Genomic DNA, 22,001 nt, shown 5'->3' on the forward strand with positions numbered 1-22,001 from the left:
TGCATAAAGACTCTTAATATTTCATCTTTGTTTTGTGTACATTACCTAACTGCAATTCATTCACTCCTTGCCTTATGCATAACCGTTCTTCATTTTGCAGCATTCCTGGCTATTATGAGGCATTCTGGAAGGAGTTGGATGGTGTCAAGCAAATCTGGAAGAACAGAAAGCAAATCTGGAAGAACAGAAAGGAACTCAAATAGATTATTAATCATGTATCGATGAATTACATTCTTTCCTAGCATTGTCATAGCCATTGTAAATAATTTATGTAAAAGTTTGTAAACAATTTATGTATCTCTCTACTATTTTGGTGAATGTATTATTTGAATATAATGAGATTTGATATTGGAATATAATTAGATTGTGTTGGATATGAATATAATTTTTTGTTATTCAATATTGTGTTCATGCACCCAAAGTAGATTTTGTATATAAAAAAAAACTACTGTAGCATAGTATCCTAGACGGAAATTCCGTCTAGGATGCTCAAATTCCGTCTAGGAAAAAAACTACTGTAGCATAGTATCCTAGACGGAAATTCCGTCTAGGATGCTCAAATTCCGTCTAGGATGGCTTTTTAAAAAATAAAAATTTAAAAAATTCAAAAAAAAAATTCCGTCTAGAATGAGTATTCTAGACGGAAATTCCGTCTAGAATACTTATTCTAGACGGAATTTTTTTCCGTCTAGGATGAATTATTCTAGACGGAAATTCTGTCTAGAATAATCCGTCTAGGATGTATTCTAGACGGTTTTGAATTTCGTCTAGAATATTCCGTCTAGGATGTATTCTAGACGGAATTTCCGTCTAGAATACTACATTCTAGACGGAAACAAACTAGACGCGTATTCTAGACGGAATTCCGTCTAGGATACGCATCCTAGACGGAATTCTGGGTATCCTAGACGGAAAATTCCGTCTAGGATACCTCATTATTTAGCAGTGTCAAGTACATTAGAAAACTACAACATTAATGTGTACTAGCCGGTAACTATATTTGTTAATCTATTTAAATTTGTTTGATCTTGCTTTTCCATTATGAAGAGTATGTTGTTCTTATTTTATCATTATCTAAACACGTTTGTTCTTTGTTACCAATTTAAAAATAGTAAAATTTAATATTTGTCCATTTATAGTCAAAACTGTGAAGATTAAAATACAGGTGAATTTGAATGAAATAGGGGAAACAACTTTTTTTTTGTTAATGAAAATTTTATTCATCTTCCAAATATAGAATGTTAAGCACAACAAACTTCTCAGATAGACTGAGATTACTTAACAGCTACAAGCATCACTGTTTTCTAAGATTACAGTGTGCACATCCACTCCTTATCTTCAGCCGAAAAAGAGCCATTGAGAATGACCGTTAGAAGGTTGAATTTTATCTCTTTAAACAATTGAGATGCTGATGTTCCTTCCTGTCTGAAAATTTTAGAGTTCCTTTCACACCAAATGCAATAGATTATTGTGGTGAGATCCATTTTCTGGACTTTTTGCTTAAAGCCATTCCCCCTCAAACGATAGCAATACCAGGTGATAATCTGGCTCCAACAGGTAGACCTCCATCTAAATTGTAACCAATTCATAACCATGCACCAAACATCCCTTGAGTAGAGACAATCAAAAAAGAGATGATCTCTGCTCTCTGAACCCGAGCACCAGCAACAAGTGTTAACACTCACAATACTTCTCTTAAACAGTCTATCTTGTGTGAGTAATCGATCTTGAACTGCTAGCCAACTGATAAATGAGTGTCTGGGCAGATTAGAATTAACCCAAACTGTATTGTACCACGGAACAGCTGAAGCAGTAGGAGAAAGAGCAGAATACAGCACTGAGAGTTGAATTTTTGAGTTTCTGACACAATTTTGAATAAGGTGCTTCAGATTGTCAGCACCACCATAAGTTCTCAGGGCCTTATCTCTTATTTTCAAGATACTTTTCCACATCCATGAATCTCTGCTTTTTGCTTGAGCATGCCAGATATCACTGTTGCTCAAGTATGAGCCATGAATCCACTTAATCCAAAGACTTTCCTTATTGATATGAATGAGCCAAAGAGTTCTTAAAGTTGCAGCAAGATAAACGGCTTTTCTTTACTATGTAAGTAAAAACACATTTTTATTCTAAATATTAGTGGGGCAATTTCACTTAATGTATTAATAATTCAATTATTCACGGTATGGTTCAAACTCAAAAATGAGAACTTTTATTAAAAGATACTTTTTTGTAATTTCCATTTTTCTTCTAATTTCTAAGCATAGCCCCCACTACGCCTCTTACTGCATATTTAATTTCTACTTTTTCTTAGTTTCAAAAAATTTCTTTACTTTTCTTCTATTCTTAGTTTCAAAAAAGTTCTTTTTTGTGATTTTCAATTTTCATATATATTAATTTAAATTGTTTGATTAAATCTAAAATAAGGTTGTGACAATTGGTTACTTTTTTCCTGTTGTATCATCTCCAATTGTACCGATCATGTTAGATGTCTACTACTGTTTCACAATGAGGTATTTAAATGTCCATAATGTAAATAATCATAAATAAAGAGAAGAATTTTGATCCTAACTTAGAGAAGTGGAATGAGATTTGGATGAAAGATGACGAGGGGAAATAACCCTCTAAATTAACAACTTATGTATTATAACCTTTATATTTTATATTAATACTAGTTACCTGCATAAAGACTTGAATATAAATCTCTCGCATTAAAAAACCGTAAAGTAGACTGCCATGTTATTATGTATGATCTTAGATTACTACAATAGTGATATATTCAAGAAAAAAAAACCCTGCCAAGTTGGGCTACACCTGCGATGTTGATGTATGGAAAGGACGTTTATCTTTTCCTCCCCCTGGATATTTAAGGAAAGGACATTTGTACTACCCCCCCCTCCATTTTTCTCTCGCAATAAGAAAATGTGCATGCGTGACAAGACTCAATTGATTTATTATCCAAGTGTATGTCTTTAAATAAGCAAATCAACAAACCATATTCAGTTACAAGTATTTAAATTAGGTACATTGCATTTCTATGTAGATTCTCACTTAACAATTAAATTCATTCATAAATTACTTCTTTCAAATACTACTTAATTTTTAGGATGCAATTACACGATTATCTAAAAATTCATTCATAAATTACTTCTTTCAAATACTACTTAATTTTTAGGATGCAATTACACGATTATCTAAACTACATAACAAGGGGGACTATTTTACTCAATAGTAATGTGGAAAATCAGATCTTTGATGAGTAATGATCGATGTGACATTTAAATCACCACAAATAACTAGAAGATTATCTACCAATCTTGGTACTTCAAAGATAAAACATATCTTTTAGTCTTTTAGCATATTAATTAGCCACATGATGAGTTTTCCATCTGCTAATTAATTATTTATATTATAATTTTTCTATGTCTGACGCAGCTCATTTGCACTAAATTGTGAGCCTAGGTTGTTTGTGATTCAATGTAGCTTTTTGGCACCAAATTGCTTTAATCGAATTTGACAGTTTAAGTTCAAGAACATGATAGCTAGCCACATTCTAAGAAGACACTAAGAAAATATTTTTTATTTCTAAGCATATAATTATAATTAATTAATGTCATGGGTTACATGTGCTTGCTAGATTTTAAACAAACCAAAAATCTATAATATATATATTATCTCTAATCTGTTTATAATAGTGATTAATGCTAAAGTAATAAATTGACAACCTCTTCACACACCATGTTTGTTTATTTTTTTTAAAATTATTTTTAAAAATAGATCACATTAAATGAAAAAAAACAATAAATTTTTACATTTAGAAAAGGTAATTTAGTTTTTTTATCCATGAGAATCTACAATCCACTCTTTTCTCTTTTTAAATTATTATTATTAAAATTGTAATTCAATTGTACTAATCATAGTGTGGTTATCATAAATAAAAAGTAGTTTATTTTTCCCCCTAAAACTAATCAGTTTAATGCTGCTTTTGGGACAAAACTTCCAACAAATTTTCTATTTTCATTTTAGTTGTTAGTTTAAAAAACACAAAAACAATCCGTTGGTTAAAGTCTCACAAAGCTGGTGAAATTGTACGTTTCTGTTTTTGGGGCATGGATACATTTTTCCCTAAAAACAATCCGTTGGCTAAAAATATATATGGTGCTAAATAGGACATAGGGAAATAAACACTGCTTGTGAACCGTAGGATTCAAACATGTGGAGTGATAGTAAAGTGACACCTTAGCGGTCGCAGTTTATTGTCCGTCCTTGGGGTCTCAAAAGCAAAAGTTGTTGTACGTACGTCTTTCAACTAACTGCCCAGACGCGCTTCTGTCCCTCTTTGTTTGCGTCGCGCTCTCTCTCCTTTGTCACTCTCTGTCTCTCTCCCCCTCTCCTATTATTTTGTTTATATTATTAAGAAAAGTTGATTAAGCTTTTTACTAATACAGTGGGCCGTACAGGGAAAATGTTGTTGAGTACTTAGGGGGTGTTTGTTCAAATATTTTGAGTGGGAAAAGAGTTGAAAGCTGACAACATGTCGGAAATTTTTCAGTGCTGTTCCCAGCAGCCACTCACTAACATTTGCAGCTTTCCACCTAATTCAAAAAAATTTGGTGCGATTTGGGTGGAAAGCTGACAAGATGTCAGAAATACCCAAGGCCTCCTCAACATCCAAACAGCCCCTTAGAAAACTACAACATTAATGTCTACTGATCCGCTAACTATACTTGTTAATTTATTTAAAATTGTTTGATATTGCTTTTCCATTATGATGAAAATGTTGTTCTTATTTTATCATTATCTAAACATGTTTGTTCTTAGTTAACAATTAAAAGATAGTGAAATTTAATTTTTGTCTATTTCTAGTCAAAACTGTGAAGATTAAAATACAAGTGAATTTGAATGAAATAGGGGAAACAACTCTTCTTTACTATGTAAGTAAAAACACATTTTTATTCTAAATATTAGTGGACCAATTTCACTTACTGTAATATTAGTGGACCAACTTCACTTACTGTATTATTAATTCAATTATTCACCAAATGGTTCAAACTCAAAAATGAAAACTTGTGATTAAAAGATTTTTTTTTTGTAATTTCCATTTTACTTCTAGTTTCTAAGCATAGCCCCCGCTGCGCCTCTTGCTGAATATTTAATTTCTTATTTTTCTTAGTTTCAAAAAAGTTCTAACTTTTCTTCTATTCTTAGTTTCAAAAAAGTTCTATTTTTTTGTGATTTTCAATTTTCTTATATTAATTTAAATTGCTTGTTTAAGTCTAAAATAAGGATGTGACAATTGGTTATTTTTCTCTGTTGCATCATCTCCAATTGTACCGATCATGTTAGATGTCTATTACAGTTTCAAAATGAGGTATTTAAATGCCTATAATGTAAATAATCATAAATAAAGAGAACAATTTTGATTCTAACTTAGCTAAGTGGAATGAGATTGGGAAGAGAGATGGGGAGGGGAAATAACCCTCTAAATTAACAACTTATGTACTATATAACCTATAAATTTTATATTAAAACTAATTACTATGCTTCCTCTCCTGTATAAATCCCTCGGTTAAAAAAACCGTAAAGCAGACTGCCGTGTTATTTTATGTATGATCTTAGATTACCACAATAGTGATATATTCAAGAAAAGAAAGAAAGAAAAAAAAAAAACCCTGTCATTTCTATGCTTCCTCTCCTGCGCTCTACTCTCTCTCTCTACAGCTACAAGTTGGGCTACACCTGCAATGTTGATTTACGGAAAGGATGTTTGTCTTTTCCTTCCCCCCACCCTCTGGATATTTAAGGAAAGGAAATTTGTCCTATCCCCTCTGATCTCTCTCGCTCCCTCTCTCTCTTCCATTTTTCTATGGCAATAAAAAAAATGTGCAAGCACCAGCTCACAACAAGACCCATTGATTTATTATCCAAGTGTATGCCTTTAAAATAAGCAAATCAATAAACCATATGCAGTTTACAGTTATTTAAATTAGGTACGTTGCAATTCTATGTAGATTCTCAGGTAACAATTAAATACATTCATAAATTACTTCTTTCAAATACTACTTAATTTTTAGGATGCAATTACAAGATTATCTAAACTACATATAATAAGGGGGACTATTTTACTCAATAGTAATGTGGAAAATCAGATCTTTGATGAATAGTGATGTAACATTTAAATCACCAAACATAACTATAGATTATCTACCAATATTATTGGTTAATCTTCAAAGATAAAACATATCTTTTAGTCTTTTAGCATATTAGCCACAGGATGAGTTTTCCATCTGCTAATAATTATTTATGTTATAATTTTTCAATGTTAGCTTATTGGCACCAAATTGCTTTAATCGAATTTGACAGTTTACGTTCAAGAACATGATAGTTATGAAAATGGTCTAGCCACATTGTAAGAAGACACTAAGAAAATATATATATATTTTAATTTCTAGGCATATAATTATAATTAATGTCATGGAGTACATGTGCTTGCTAGATTTTAAACAAACCAAAAATTTGTAATATATCTATTATCTCCAATCTGTTTATAACAATGATTAATGCTAAAGTAATAACTTGACAACCACTTCACACACCTTGTTTAATTATTTATCTTTTTTAAAACTATTTTTTAAAATAGATCACATTAAAATGGAAAAAGCAATAAATTTTTTCATTTGGCAAAGGCAATTTAGATCCATGTGAATCTATAATCCGCTCATTTTTTTTTTGTTTTAATTATTATTATTAAAATTGTAACTCAATTGTGCTTATCATAGTCTGGTTATCATATATAAAGAGTAGTTTAATTTTTTTCCCTAAGACTAATCAGTTTAATGCTGCTTGTGGGACAAAATTTCCAACAAAATTCTATTTTTTTAAGTTGTTAGTTAAAAAAAAAACCCAATAAAAACAATCCGTTGGCTAACAAAATATATGGTGCCAAACAGGACCTAGGGGGAAAACACTGCTTGTGAGCCGTTGGATTCAAACATGTGGAGTGACGGTAAAGTGACACCTCAGCGGTCCCATTTTATGGTCCTTCCTTGTGTCTCCAAAGTTAAAAGTTGTTGTTGTCCAGGCGCCTCCTGTGCTTCTGTCTGCGGCGCGCGCTCTGTCACTCTCTCTCCCCCTCTCCTCGTAGGTCTGCAGCTACGCTTCTGTCCCTCTTTATTTGCGTCCGCGCTCTCTCTCCTCCGTCTGTCTCTCTCTCTCTCCCCCGACCCCGTCGATCTCTCTCTTTAGGGCTGCATCTCTATTTGTAGTGCCGCCTTCTCCCCCCTCTCTCTCACACACAAACGTCTCCTCTGTCACTCAGCTGTCTCCCCGCATTAGTTCTCGCAGTCTCTCTCATCAAGTCCAGAAGAGAAATAATGGAGGTATGTATTGTTTGCCGGCTCTGGGTCTTATCAAAAGGATATTAAAATGCTTTACTGCATTTGATCTTTTAACTTTTTGCTAATTTTTTCAGCTAGCTTTAGTTATCTGGTGTCTAACAATTGTTATGTTTAGGTTTAGCATAAGATCTAAAGTTCAAATATTCCATACAAAAGTTTCTACAAGAGGAAATATGGTTGTAAAAAAGAAAGTGCTAAAAACAATATTCATCTCAAATTAATAGTTATGAGATTAAAATTTCCTTAAAAAAACTATTTGGAAACACTTTACAAATATAGGCGTTTACATAATTTGAAGAAATGATGATCACCAAATACGAAATTTTGGTATTACTTATCCTTTTATTTTGACTTACAATAAATAAGTCCATGTTACTTGTTATGTTTAAATCCAATCCGACCGGTTAAGTCTTCACTAGGAAGTGTTTGGTACACAAGAAAACATAGTTGCGACGCCAAATCATGCAATCAGTTGCTAAAGTTTTGAAATATAGTTAGATTTATAATTTGTTAAAAAGAAAAAGGCAAAAATTCTTCCACCCCACTGGTTTTTTAAAAACCAAGCTTCCTACCCCCAAACAAAAAGGATAGATGCCTTTAACTGCCTAGAGTTTTATTTCATTTGTGAAAACACCCCGTCCTCACCCATATTTTGCATTAACCCTAAACTACGTACCCCTAATTTATTATCACGCATGACATATATTTTCCTATTGAGCTCATCGTCTCCATTAATGTGGCCGGCGAGCCACCGGTCGTCCATCATTTATCATCACTATTTGCTTTTTGATTGATTCTTTCTATAAAGTTCATCGCTTCATGATCAATGTCGCCGGTGCTCCATCGCTCATGGTCGGATTTAAAACTGAAAATGAGAGAAAAAACTAATATTACGTACGCCATCAATTTTAGTTGATTTCAGAGCACAGTATGTATATATATCATTTTACAATATTCGTAAGTAAACAAAACAATTGATTTGCTATGGACACATATTTTCATGAAGGGTAAAAAGGAAGACAAATCTAACAACTTACACACTATTCTTAAAAAGATAGTTTACAAGCTTGAATCTTCAGAGTTGATACTAGAATAACCTTGTCCAGTTAGAGACGAACAACCTTGTCCAGTTTTACTAGAATAAAACTTACTTTTTCAGTAGGGTGTAAAATAATAGTTTACAAGCTTGAATAAACCTTATTTTTTCAGTATCTCTCTCTGATACAAATCTTACAACCCCATTAATTTGAGACGAACAGCAGCTCCAAATCAGAGAAATTTACAATACAGTTTTACTAAAAATTAAGAAGAAGGAAAAAAAAATCACAAGCTAATCGTCCGTCTCGGATCAACCTCCTTAGATTGTGAAGATGCGGCCACTGCAAAGTCATCGTACAGTGTACCCAACTTTCTCAAATCTGCCCCTCTCGCTGTTCTCCCTTAATTTAATGTAGTCTCTGCACACAAACGCCTTATATAGATTCTTTGTTCCCTTCTCCCACTACGTACATCCTTTTAATATAACCCAACTATATTATTTCGTAGCTAAAACTAGATAATTATTTATCAAAAGAATAAAACCGTTTATGCTTCACATGAACTAATAATAACCTAACAATAAAACAATGAATAAATGATATATTACTAATCCCATGTGGCAGAAAGAATGTGGTTTTAACTTGTCATATACATAATATTTTCTCTAGCAAACTTACATCGTCCGTAATGGAAAAATTGTCTGAGATTCTGAAGTAGATGTACATAACAATTTGTTATATAATGGAGTTTTTGAGATTTATTCCCCTTTTTAAATTTACCCTCCATATTATTGTATTTCTAAATTTTGCCCCTTCAATTGTTTTGAACGCTCAAATTACCCCACACCTTAATTAATGTTAAAATTTGATTTGATTGATTCTTTCTATAAAGTTCATCGCTTCATGATCAATGTCGCCGGTGCTCCATCGCTCATGGTCGGATTTAAAACTGTAAATGAGAGAAAAAACTAATATTACGCCATCAATTTTAGTTGATTTCAGAGCACAGTATGTATATCATTTTACAATATTCGTAAGTAAACAAAACAATTGATTTGCTATGGACACATATTTTCATGAAGGGTAAAAAGGAAGACAAATCTAACAACTTACACACTATTCTTAAAAAGATAGTTTACAAGCTTGAATCTTCAGAGTTGATACTAGAATAACCTTGTCCAGTTAGAGACGAACAACCTTGTCCAGTTTTACTAGAATAAATCTTACTTTTTCAGTAGGGTGTAAAATGATAGTTTTACAAGCTTGAATAAACCTTATTTTTTCAGTATCTCTCTCTGATACAAATCTTACAACCCCATTAATTTGAGACGAACAGCAGCTCCAAATCAGAGAAATTTACAATACAGTTTTACTAAAAATTAAGAAGAAGGAAAAAAAAATCACAAGCTAATCGTCCGTCTCGGATCAACCTCCTTAGATTGTGAAGATGCGGCCACTGCAAAGTCATCGTACAGTGTACCCAACTTTCTCAAATCTGCCCCTCTCGCTGTTCTCCCTTAATTTAATGTAGTCTCTGCACACAAACGCCTTATATAGATTCTTTGTTCCCTTCTCCCACTACGTACATCCTTTTAATATAACCCAACTATATTATTTCGTAGCTAAAACTAGATAATTATTTATCAAAAGAATAAAACCGTTTATGCTTCACATGAACTAATAATAACCTAACAATAAAACAATGAATAAATGATATATTACTAATCCCATGTGGCAGAAAGAATGTGGTTTTAACTTGTCATATACATAATATTTTCTCTAGCAAACTTACATCGTCCGTAATGGAAAAATTGTCTGAGATTCTGAAGTAGATGTACATAACAATTTGTTATATAATGGAGTTTTTGAGATTTATTCCCCTTTTTAAATTTACCCTCCATATTATTGTATTTCTAAATTTTGCCCCTTCAATTGTTTTGAACGCTCAAATTACCCCACACCTTAATTAATGTTAAAATTTGAAGGGTTTTTTTGCTACGGTTAAATTACATCTACCTCACTATTTTTATCTTTTAAGGAAAAACCAACTCAAATCCATTATGATTTATCCTCTCCAAATACACTGCGAGTTACAAACACCTTGTTGAAATCTATAAAACAAGGATGGAGTGGGAGATGATGATGAATCTCTACCCTGAAGAAATGAAGTACATTGCAAAGGACGAAATGCTATTTCACATGAAGAATTCTAACTAGAGAGAAAAGTGTATACACAAAAGAAACTGTCCAATCCAATAATGAAAAAAACCATTATGAATTTGTAAACCAAAACTGGCTTGTCTAGAAATTTCTAATGCCTGACTGGTTTTCTGGTCACATATACTTTGCATCTATATTGGCTAACAACGTAATGTCGATTCATTATTCAACATAAAGGAGATTATATGGTTTGTGAATGTTTGTGGCAAAATTATTAATTATAAAAAAAACTATCTACGTAATATATTATTATTTCCATTCTATATTGACGATCGAGAAAACCCACAAATTAAAACCGAGAGGCTCGCATGGTTTCTTAAAGTTTATTTCATGATGTTGCTTTGCAAAACATTCTTTTATGACCAATTATATATTGTCCTTCGATTTATGTTTCTGATCTTACTGTATTTCATCCTACTTTAACTAGTTCACAAAGGGAGTTGTAAAGGAGGAAAGCTGTAGAGTTATACATGTGGCTTATGTTTTGTATTTTTGTGTCTTTTTAGTCTCTTTAAATATTTGTTATTTGACCATTGCCTTTTCTTGATTTTGACGCAGGCTTCATTTCCACAAGGAATTCCAACAAGTAAAGATTGGAGTCAGCTTGGGGTTCTAAATGAAGTTAGAGATCAAGGGCAATGCAGTGAGTCATTATTTGATTCTAAAAATCTTAATTAATATAGTTTTATAAACAAACACAATTCAACTGTGCTTGCCGCGGTATTAGCGTGTCATTATTTGCTTCTAAAAAACTTAATATAGTTTTATAAACAAGCATAATTCACCCATGCTTGCTACGACATTAGCGTGAACAAAATTAAAAAATAATGGTTTTATAAACAAGCATAATTCACCCATGCTTGCTACGACATTAGCGTGAACAAAATTAAAAAATAATGGTTCAATTATTTGGTTTGGAATTTCTTAAGTTATGGATAAAACTACTTTTTCTCAGTTGTATTGCTAATAAACTAATAAGAAATAATATAAAAGTTAGAGGGGCTTTTTGAATAATGTTGAAAGCAGATTTTTTTAAGAACCCAAAAAAAAAGGAAAATCAAGAGTGAATTCTGGGGCATTTTTAAGATTGGAGCTGGGGAGGGCTATCTGAGGAATGACCACATAGAGGGGGTTTTCCTAAAACTTACCCATATCTTTTTCTATTTTGCCTTATTTGCAATCTGGCACCCCCAAAAGTTTAGCAATATTTTTATTTTGATATCTCAAAGTATCTTCTTAACACTTTGAAACTCTAAAATTTGATACTCCAAAGTGTAAATCCCATTCACTTTGATGCCCCCAAGATATTTCTTTAACATTTTGATAACCCAAAGTTTCAATTATGTTGCACGTCGATATCCTTTGTCCATATTATGTTAGATTCCTACTAAATTTATACTACGTCCTTAACATGTTATACATTAAATCTCTTTTACCCGGTTGGTAAGCATGTGATACAAATTCAATGCAAAATCTAATGATAAGTAGATAGGGGTATCAAAATGAAATGAGATTGATTTTTTGGTATATCAAAATGGTAAAAATGTACTATGAAGTATCAAAGTGAAATAACATTGAAGCTTTAGGGTATGAAAATGTTGAAAAAATTTGTGGTTTTAAAGTGAAAAAGTGGATAACCTTTGGGGGAATCAAAGTAAAAAATAAATCTCAATTTATTTTTTATTTTTATATACATCTTTTAGTTGAGCACTAGTGAGACAAAACATATGTTTTTCCTAAAATTTACCATTTAAAGAGGGCTTTTTCTAAAATAAATAACTATTTACATGATTGTGTTGTCTTATCAGTTGCTATCAATGCCCTTATTTGGATTTCTTTTGTTCTTAATAGAGTGAAACCACTTTTTGACTATTGCTTTTGACTATGTGTAGATTGCTGCTGGAGCATAACGGCGTGCACTTGCTGTGAAGCAAAAGAAAAAATCACTCGTACGTATCGGCCATTGCTCCAACTTGCACCCCAAGACATTATCAACTGCTTTGCACTTCATTTTCCATCTTATGGTGATGTCGACGTTGTTGGATGCTACTCTTGTTCTACCGTCGAAGCATTTGAGTATATAAGGCAAATAGGGGTCATGTACGAAAGAGATTGCCCCTTCCATATGAGAAGAGAGGGCTGCATGGTGCGGACAAAGGTAATTAAGATTAAGTCTATTCAATTATTGTGTTTTAGCTTTTTCTATCTAATTGAAAAAGTATTTTAATATTATTTTGTTTATTTTTTAGAACACACCAATATATCGGATTTTGGGTTATAAGGAAATTAAACCTTGGGACGAACAAACTATACTATTGCGTGTCAATGATCACCCCGTCGCTGCTGTGATAAATGTCACACCAAAATTTAGGAAGCTCAAGGTGAGTATTTTTTGTTCCTTTTATATAGTCCTTTTTCTGTTACCAAATCCTTATCAAGATTTGTGTCAAAAGTTATAACTGTGAAAATCCTTAAGTTCTTACATAAAGTCAAAACTGAATAATTGGTTCGGACATTAATTAGTGTAATTTGTTTTATTCTATCTATTCAGGCCGGAGAAGTTTACAGGTTTCCTGGCAAGAGTACTAAAATGGCATTGCACTCAATTGTTATCGTTGGGTATGGTGTAAAGGATGATATTAATTATTGGAAAATAATGAATAGTTGGGGCACGCAATGGGGAGAGGATGGATACGGACTAATATGCCGAGATTCAAGTTTACCTCCCAATGGAAAACCACTTCTACTTAGATGTTCCTATCCGATTATTAGTAAGTAATATATCTTGGTCTATTTAAAATTCTTCGACTATTCCATTCAATTCAAAATCCTTTTGTTCACCTTTATACACACATTGAGCAACAAGCAGGGTACTATGTGTGGAGAAAATCTGATCTCCTATTGCCTTAGCTAATTTTCCCCTCATGTTTAATTCCAGATGGCGAGCGGACAGGCCGAAAGAAGAGAAAGAGAAAGAGAAAGAGAAAGAGAAAGAGTAGGGGGAAGAGTAGGAGGAAGAGTAGGAGGAAGATGAAGAGGAAGAGGAAGAGAAAGAGAAAGAGAAAGAGAAAGAGAAAGAGAAAGAGATTCCATTAATGTTTCATTCTCTGAATCTTCAGTTCTTTGAACTTATTAATGGCATTTGCCACACAATTTATACCAGAATGGAGACTTACGTTCAGAATAGATTTCATTGGTAATGTGACTCGGACTACTTCTAATGCAAAGCTTTTTCAATTTTAATTAACATGGTAGTTGCAAGTAAGATTACGGTATACAAAATTTACAAATGTATATCTTTATACTAGTTAATACATGGTCACCAAGCAAAACACAAACAATCATTAATATTATTCAGTTTTTGAACCATCCAACAAGAGTCATATTATCTGATAAAAGTTGACATGTGCACAATAATTCCATCACATATTTATCATGGGTTTATATGAGAAAAAAAAACTAGTAGGAGAAAGCAACAAAAACTGAAACTTGTCAGCCTAAGATGTATGATATCTTATGACATTGTGTAAGGGTAAAGAAACAAGTATCATACATTGCTATGATATCGTGTAAGGGTAAAGAAACAAAAATGATACATTCCTATGATATCGTGTAAGGGTAAAGAAACAAATATCATATATCCCTAGTCATATAGATACCACAGGAACTTATTTTTATTACTCTTATTTTTGAACATGTTGTACCATAATTTTTAACATTTTAGTACATAAATTTCAGGGCTGTTTCCCATCTAACCCGACACCTATTCATCTGCAGATTTACCCCCTCAAATCCGCATATTTTCTTAGTTACCCTTACATTCTCCCAAATTGGATTTTAATTTATACCCCTCTTATTTAACGAGAATATAAAACTGTGCCTGTTTTGATTATTCTGGAGTTTGAACAGAATTGGGATTGGGATAATGTATTAGAGCTTCTAAGCCTAATTCTAAAGAAAAATACTGCTGCTTGCTTTATGAAAATTTTGTGTCTGTACCTACAAAAAATGCTGAATTTATGCTCTTCCTCTTCTTTCATTTTCCCCCCTTTCCCTTCTCTTTTATGTGTGTGTGCAAGTGCATGGGCGGTGATTACCGAAGAAAGAAAGAAAGAAAAAGGAAAATAATACAATAGATATTTCTTATTTACTATCGTCATGTCAATGTGCCTATTCATAATTAAATCTAGAGTTTGATTTACTCAATTCTCAATAACAATCTTGAGGAATCTTTACATTTTCTCTGGTAGTAGACGTTCTCTTTCAGCATGACTTAATATATATTTGAATTAAAATGCATTGAGTAGTAATATTTTGATGAAGCATAAGATACAGTTATAAGGAAAATCACATTGAGTGCTTATAATTGACTTAATGAGATTATATTTTTAAAAAACAGAACACAGGATACATGGTTTTTGCATGAGGTTTCTATTGTAGTCATTTCTAGCATCTGCAGTGTGGCAAAACAAACTTAGGAATTTATTTGAGAATAACCCGGAACAGATTTCTTATGATAACCAATAAGATCATTCCACCAAATTAATCATGGGAAATTTGGAGTAAATCATCTCTCTGTAAATCAAATTTGATAAAGAGGGCATGTACCCATGCCAACCTACACCAACAATATTGCATGATGATCTGGATTTTACAAATAGAGGATGAATAATGTTAAATGAGTTTGGGCTAATCACATCTTGTCATGACTCGGATTTAATTAGGAAAGGTATTTAAATTTATCTAGACAGCCCATATTTGAATCTCAAATAGGGGAAGAACATGAACTACTTGCTAGGCTCATGCATTTCATAGTGTCCCAATTTGACCCTCTTCAAATATTTAGTACTTTGTAGAACTCATACCATCTCATTTAGAAACCACATGACTAGGTTATAATCTCTCATTTTCTCATTCCTCTCTAATCTGAAAGGATGGGTCTCCTAACATTGCTTCTCGAAGTAAATTGTGTAGCTTCTTCTTTTTGTTTGCGTTAGTTTACTTTGTTTGGTGCGTGAGATGGATATCTAAAGCGTCACAGAAAGTAGTGCTATTCACTGTTCCTGTATGCTCATGGAACATCCATCTTGATGTTCCAAATATTTTCTTTCATGTTTTACTGCCTTAGGAGGTAAGAAAACTTCACAGAAAGCTTCATATCACTTCTTGCCAAATCTTTTTACTTGTCTCAAATATTCAATGTCTTTCTTTCATTCAATGTCTTTTAAGTTTGTTTCTCAAACTCTCGTATATCTTTCTTTCATTCAATGTCTTTTAAGTTTGTTTCTCAAACTCTCGTATAGTTTTAAATTTACATACATTATTGATCTCTAACTTATTGTTTTTTGTAGGGAATCAAGGTCAATGGGGCATCAGATTTTGTAGATATTATAGCAGAGAAGGCAACAGAGGAAAACAAAACTTAGATGTCAGACGTGCGTCTACTATTTTGTATTATGGTTCAGCTTAAAGCTTTGGTACATGTATCTGTGGTTGGCTTTAGAATCATTTTATTGATTGTATCTTAAGTTGGTTTTATTTTTCTCCTACAGATCTGTATGTTACTTTCTCTTGCATTCTCCTTCCCCGGCTTCCCCAGGACCTGATCATTTTCAGTGACCATGGCGGAAGAGAGAGAGAGAGAGAGAGAGAGAGAGAGAGAGAGAGAGAGAGAGGATTAATGATGGAGAAATTGGGAATAAACAGGGAGGGGCACAATAACCGAGTTCAGTCCCATCAAAAGGGAAAATTCGTAACTTCCACTGGGATTTTTTTGAAATCTGATACTTTGATGCCTCATCACAAATACTATGTGTATTTGGGGCTTATCCACATGGGGTAATATACAAAAGGCCTCGTCACATGAAGTTTCTGTTTTTGGGGCCTGGACATATTTTTCCCTTTGTTTTTTAGGTTAAACTAAATATGGAAAAGTAGAAAAGTAAAATATGACCCCCAAATTTATAGAAATTTGCACTCTTCTCCATTAAAAAAAATGAGTGACCAGACAGCCCCTAAGTATGGGGTGAATTTCACAAACAACCCCCCGAGTTTGGATGTTTATTAGTCAACTCTCTTAATTTTTAAAATATCATATCGTCACTGTAAGTGTCAGTGTTCTCAAAAAACCAACATTAACTTTCAATGTTTTTCAGAAAGTTTCTGAAAGCGTGAACCAAAAATTTCCTCATGGATAATTTTACTCATCCATATGAAAAATGTAGTTAACGTTGTTAAAGATGCTTTTATTTAGATCATAGATATTTTTTCAGCCTACCATGGTCAACTTTACGTGTTTGACTATTTCTTTAAAAAAAACAAATTAAGTGCATAACCATGATGGGAGTTATAGCAACCCTATCATGACGGGAGTTATAACAAACTTATTCCCTATCAAGACGGGAGTTATAGCAAACGTATTCATCATTTAGATTTTCTGATGGGTGTTCCGCTGTATCCATGAAATATCAATTCTGCAGTTTATTAGAATTTCTTGTTTCATAGCATCTCAGTATCATATATTAATGCATACCACACATGGTCTTGCAGAAGATGATAATGTTTGAAATTATTCACTAGTTGATTGGATCTGTGAAACATTCATCAACCAAAAACACACAACCAAGGCTGCTATTTATGTGAACCTTACCCCTACAGGCTGAGTCTTGGAATTAACAAACCAGTTCATGCAGTGATCTTAGTCACACTATCAAACACCCAAATGCCACACACAAAACAACAAATTAAACCACAACTTGGAAAAAAAACATAGGTTTTACATCCCTTCAGCATTCAACATAACTAGACACGATTATCTTTCTTAAATAGTCCGACAATACAAAAGAGTTCTAGCATAAAATCAACAGGAGAAGGTCCTGAATTCACCACAAGCCTTCATTTAAAAGATAACATGCCACAGATACAATATAACCAAACTGTCCAATAAGCCAAAATAAGATACCAACATGAACCTACTAAAAGAAACCATAACTCAGGATCTCCTTCTCCTCCTTCGCTGTCTCCTCCTTCTTGTCTCCCCTCGGTCCCAACTTCTGGAGTCACAAATTTTGTCTGGGTCCTCAACTGCACAATCTGAATTACTTGGTTCAAGCTGCAAAATATGATTTAACATGCATCAATAAGATTACAAAAATAGAAATTAAGCATTTAAACTATCACATATTCACCACAATTCAAACATCACTTAAAGAAACAATGATTACAACTCAAGTATGAGTCCATAACTAGTATTTTTCCCTGCTATAAGAGCTTTTATTGCTGTAATATACATTTGAAAAAGAATTAACATTTTGAAATGAAAATTATTTGACTTTTCCCCAGCTAAAAAATCAAATTAAATTAAACCTTTGACTAACATAACAAGCCTTGGCATAACAAATCTCGGCAATAGCATTTTGTTCAGAACTCTGTAGTCAGAAATATAACAAAAAATAAATACAAAGTCAATCTTCATAAACACATTTCCATAACAAACCTACCCAAATAAATCAGTCAAAAAAGGAAAACAAATTGTTGTAAGAAACCTTTAAAAAACGAATCCATCAGAGAAAAAGTCAATGTTATTGAGTCAAAGGCAAAATATCTAAAGCAATAACACAAATAGAACAGATTTAACAAAAATAAATGGGTAACCTTTCAAAGAAAGATACTAGAGAGAAAGAGAATCGAGTGGCTGGATTTTTGAAGAATGTGGCCTCGTCGAAATTCGGCCACTAGCGCCTTTGAAGTTTGTTGTCGTTAGCATTGTCTCTAAAGGCTGTTAGGGTCTTATGAGGTTGTGGCCAAGACTAAGGGTGAGCAAAGTTTGGCTTAAACTGAATAAACAAACGGACCGTTGGCTTAAACTGAATAAACAAACGGACCAAACTTATTTGCACCAGATAAAATACTTCAAACTAAAATCCATGTCTATTCCTGTTGATTGGGAAAAAAATCCACGTCTATTCCTAATCCTTATGCAGATATTATTATAGTAGTTTATCTCATAAATAAATTGAGATCATCTTTTTTATCAATGATTCAACATGAATTAGGCTCAATGACTTCGGTTCATAACTTGAGCAACTTCTTGAAGTGGTTAGGTTTGGAACCAAGTGTAAACCGTTACATGAATTAGCAATTGAACGCAATAGCAAAAAGTTCAAGTCTAAGAGTCCTGGTAAACACTTTAACAATTGTATTCACTTCGGACTACATTCCCAAAATTAAGCAATACAAATAGAACCTTCCTATTTCGGTTGGTGTTTGAGATCTTTAAGTGAGGGCGAAAACAACACTTCAAGTCATTGATATTTATATCGATTTTAGACCGAAACCAAATAAACCAAACCGAGATAAGCAAAGGTATTTAGGTCAGATCGGTTCACTTCGAATCATAAACAATTTGCTTTCGGTTTGTCAAATTTTGATAAAAACCGAGTTGATTCACCATTTGCTCACCGCTAGCCAAGACTCTGAAATTTAAGTGAGAGAGAGAACTTGATGTTATATAGAAGAGATCAGAAATGGAAAAAAATATTAGGAAAAGTCACTAGTATAAGGTTATCATTTGAACTCCACCATTCTGGAGTTCAAATTCCGTCCACATTAAGTAATTTGATTTCAAGTGCATTGCCCAAAAGAATGCCAAAACATGAGATTTGGATCTGGCCAAGCTGAATTTAAATCTAGGACCCAAAGACATGTTCCCAAAAAGAACCTAAATGTTATTGAATTGGGTTCAAAGTTCGAACCGCTCAGATATATCAAATATCTGGTTTGCTTTGCTAACATTCTTAGCCTTATGATAAAAACACAAAAAATTGACAGATGAAATATCAGGAACTCATTATGCTGCATAGAAAATCCAACGAATTTAATAATTAAAAATACAAGTTACACATAGGCCCAAAGAGCAAAAATAATTGACATAGTCACATGAGAACCTTGTTTGTTAAAGAACTCATATTTTTGGCAAGCGGAGATTAGTTAATAATCAAAGATGCACAAGTGAATATTGTCTACCAAATAAAGAGGAGATCCTACTTTGTTAAGTAACACACTAGTTAAACGTGAATCACTAAGTAGAATTAAGGCTTTCTTCGCCTTATGATAAGAACCCAACAAATAATTGACAGATGCAATATCAGGGACTCATTACGCTACATGGAAAACCTAAAGAATTTAATAATTAGAAAAACAAATTGCATATAGATCCAGAGAGCAAAAACAATTGACACAGTCACGTGTGGACATCGTTTGCTAAATGACTCGTATTTTTGGCAAGCGGAGATTAGTTAACAATCAAGGATGAACCAAAGCGAATATTGTCTACCAAATAAAGAGGAGGTCCTGCTTTGTTAAGTAACACTATTTAAAGGTGAATCGCAATGTAGAATTAAGTCTTTCTTAGCCACGTTGTTCTCTTCACGCAACAATGAAATTGGAATATACATCTAACAAATGAGTAAAGCAAACAACATCGCTCGTCTAAACTAGAAATCTAGCATGGTTTATGGTTCCAACGTTATATGCAATTCTCAATGATAATTCATCCACACACTCAATTTGACTTTATAAGATAAATGGCTCTACGTACCTAATTTGCCCTACGTATCCAAAAGGCAAAAACAAGCCTTATTTTGATCGAAACTATAGAGTGATAAGGAATGAAAAGCTCCTGATGCAATTTTGGTGTGGCTGATGCATATTGGTATTAGTGGAGTTTATAATCTAGGTATTGAGTAAACTCCAATCACGCTAATATCACACAGAATGATACAAGGAATATTCCTTTAATGCTACCACACCATGCCAAGGGAGAACATACGGGAGGAAGTGAAGGTGAAAATATAACTACTAAATATGAGCTGATATGATAAGTGCATCAGAAATAGAAGCATATAGGGACAATTTGCTATTATTCGTAAATTTGAAAAATGCACGAGCTTTTAGAATAAACATGTTTGTGAAGAAGGGAAAAACTAAGTATAACAAAAGTGATCTGTCCTAATGCCAACTTCCTGATTTACCAGGAATCTAATTTTCTTCGTGAGACCACTCATGCACAAAAACTGCCCAAATCTCCGCCGTGCGTCAATCATGCTTGCCATGCATTTGTGCTCCAGTTCATATTCAAATTGACATTGTCTTGACCACCAGGAATTAATGTGCATCACTTTTATAACTAGCTACAAATGTCTTCCAAGTCAACTAATTAATCCAGCTTTGCACGAAAAACTCTCGCAAGGGAAAAGACAAAGCATAATCTTGTACAAAGGGAGATGGGTTTAATTATACCTCTGTGGACGCTGGTGGATTAATAGTCGGTTTGTTTTTCTTCCTAAAGATATGAACCTCGTCTTTCTGGTTTCCGCAACGAGTCATCACCAAGGCTTCATATTCATCGACCTCGAGGGTGACGACATCTTCGGCCTTTAAAGTTATGTAATAGTCGAGGGGACAAGCAGCCCTCACATTACACTTGATGACATCCTTAAGCCGGAGTTCATTGCCACCCTGTGATAATAGAAATAAGAGTAACAATTATTTGATCATCTTTAGCGGAAGAAGAAGAAGAAGAAGCAGACCTCTTTCCTTCTCTTCTCGTTTTGGTCCTCCATGGCGAAGTCGGCGATTTCACGAATATCCTCAGCGGGCCAATCGCTGTCAACCGGTTGGATGATACCGATAGCGAAAACATTGGGTAACGGAGGAACATCAAATCCCTAGTTAGGGGGGAAAGAAATGATTGAAAAAGATGAAGAATAATAAATTAAAATAATTAAAACACCAAACAATGAACTATTTTAGGGTTAGCGGCCGGGGGGCTTTACATCGCTGCGACGAACAGCTGCCGCGTATATGGCCTGCTCTTGGTCGGTCATCTTGTGGAGACCATCCCCGTAAGAATCGTCATTGGGTAACGCAGACGCCGGCTTCTTCGCCGGAGACGCCGGCTTCTTCGCCGTCAACATCCTCTAATAACCCTAACCAAACCCTAACAACCCAATTCGATCTCTCCCTCTTGCCCCTCTCCTATGGATCCCATCACGGCCGTTGCTTTGCTTTTATAAACAATCAATCCTCCTGCTCCTGTGTTTTGGGCAGCATTTACACATTAGCCCCCCACAGTTGCGTAAATTCCATAACGATCCTCTAAAATTTCCTGGAAAGTTCTTCAAATTCAACAGGGTCTTAACCAAAATGCGCCGTGTCGCTTGTTTTCGACAAAATGGAGACTTCTGAGCGAGAACATAAGAGCGGTCCGTCGGGGCATGGGCCGAACTGGTTCAGGCCCATGACTGCCTGCCGGGTTTAAAAGGGTCTTAACCTAACTTTTTTCTAT

The 22,001-nt window shown here is 33.7% G+C and overlaps 1 protein-coding gene across 1 annotated transcript; it reads right to left on the bottom strand.

Annotated features, from left to right (window-relative positions):
* Positions 17,410-21,706, bottom strand: LOC109823936. The gene is made up of 4 exons (XM_020390400.1): positions 21,490-21,706; positions 21,244-21,381; positions 20,954-21,172; positions 17,410-17,765 (listed from the first exon to the last, which is right to left on the bottom strand). The coding sequence occupies exons 1-4, from the start codon at positions 21,628-21,630 to the stop codon at positions 17,646-17,648; spliced, it is 618 nt and encodes a 205-aa protein (XP_020245989.1). The 5' UTR covers positions 21,631-21,706; the 3' UTR covers positions 17,410-17,645.

Source organism: Asparagus officinalis, chromosome 9, assembly GCF_001876935.1.
Source record: "Asparagus officinalis chromosome 9, Aspof.V1, whole genome shotgun sequence".
NCBI lineage: Eukaryota > Viridiplantae > Streptophyta > Magnoliopsida > Asparagales > Asparagaceae > Asparagus > Asparagus officinalis.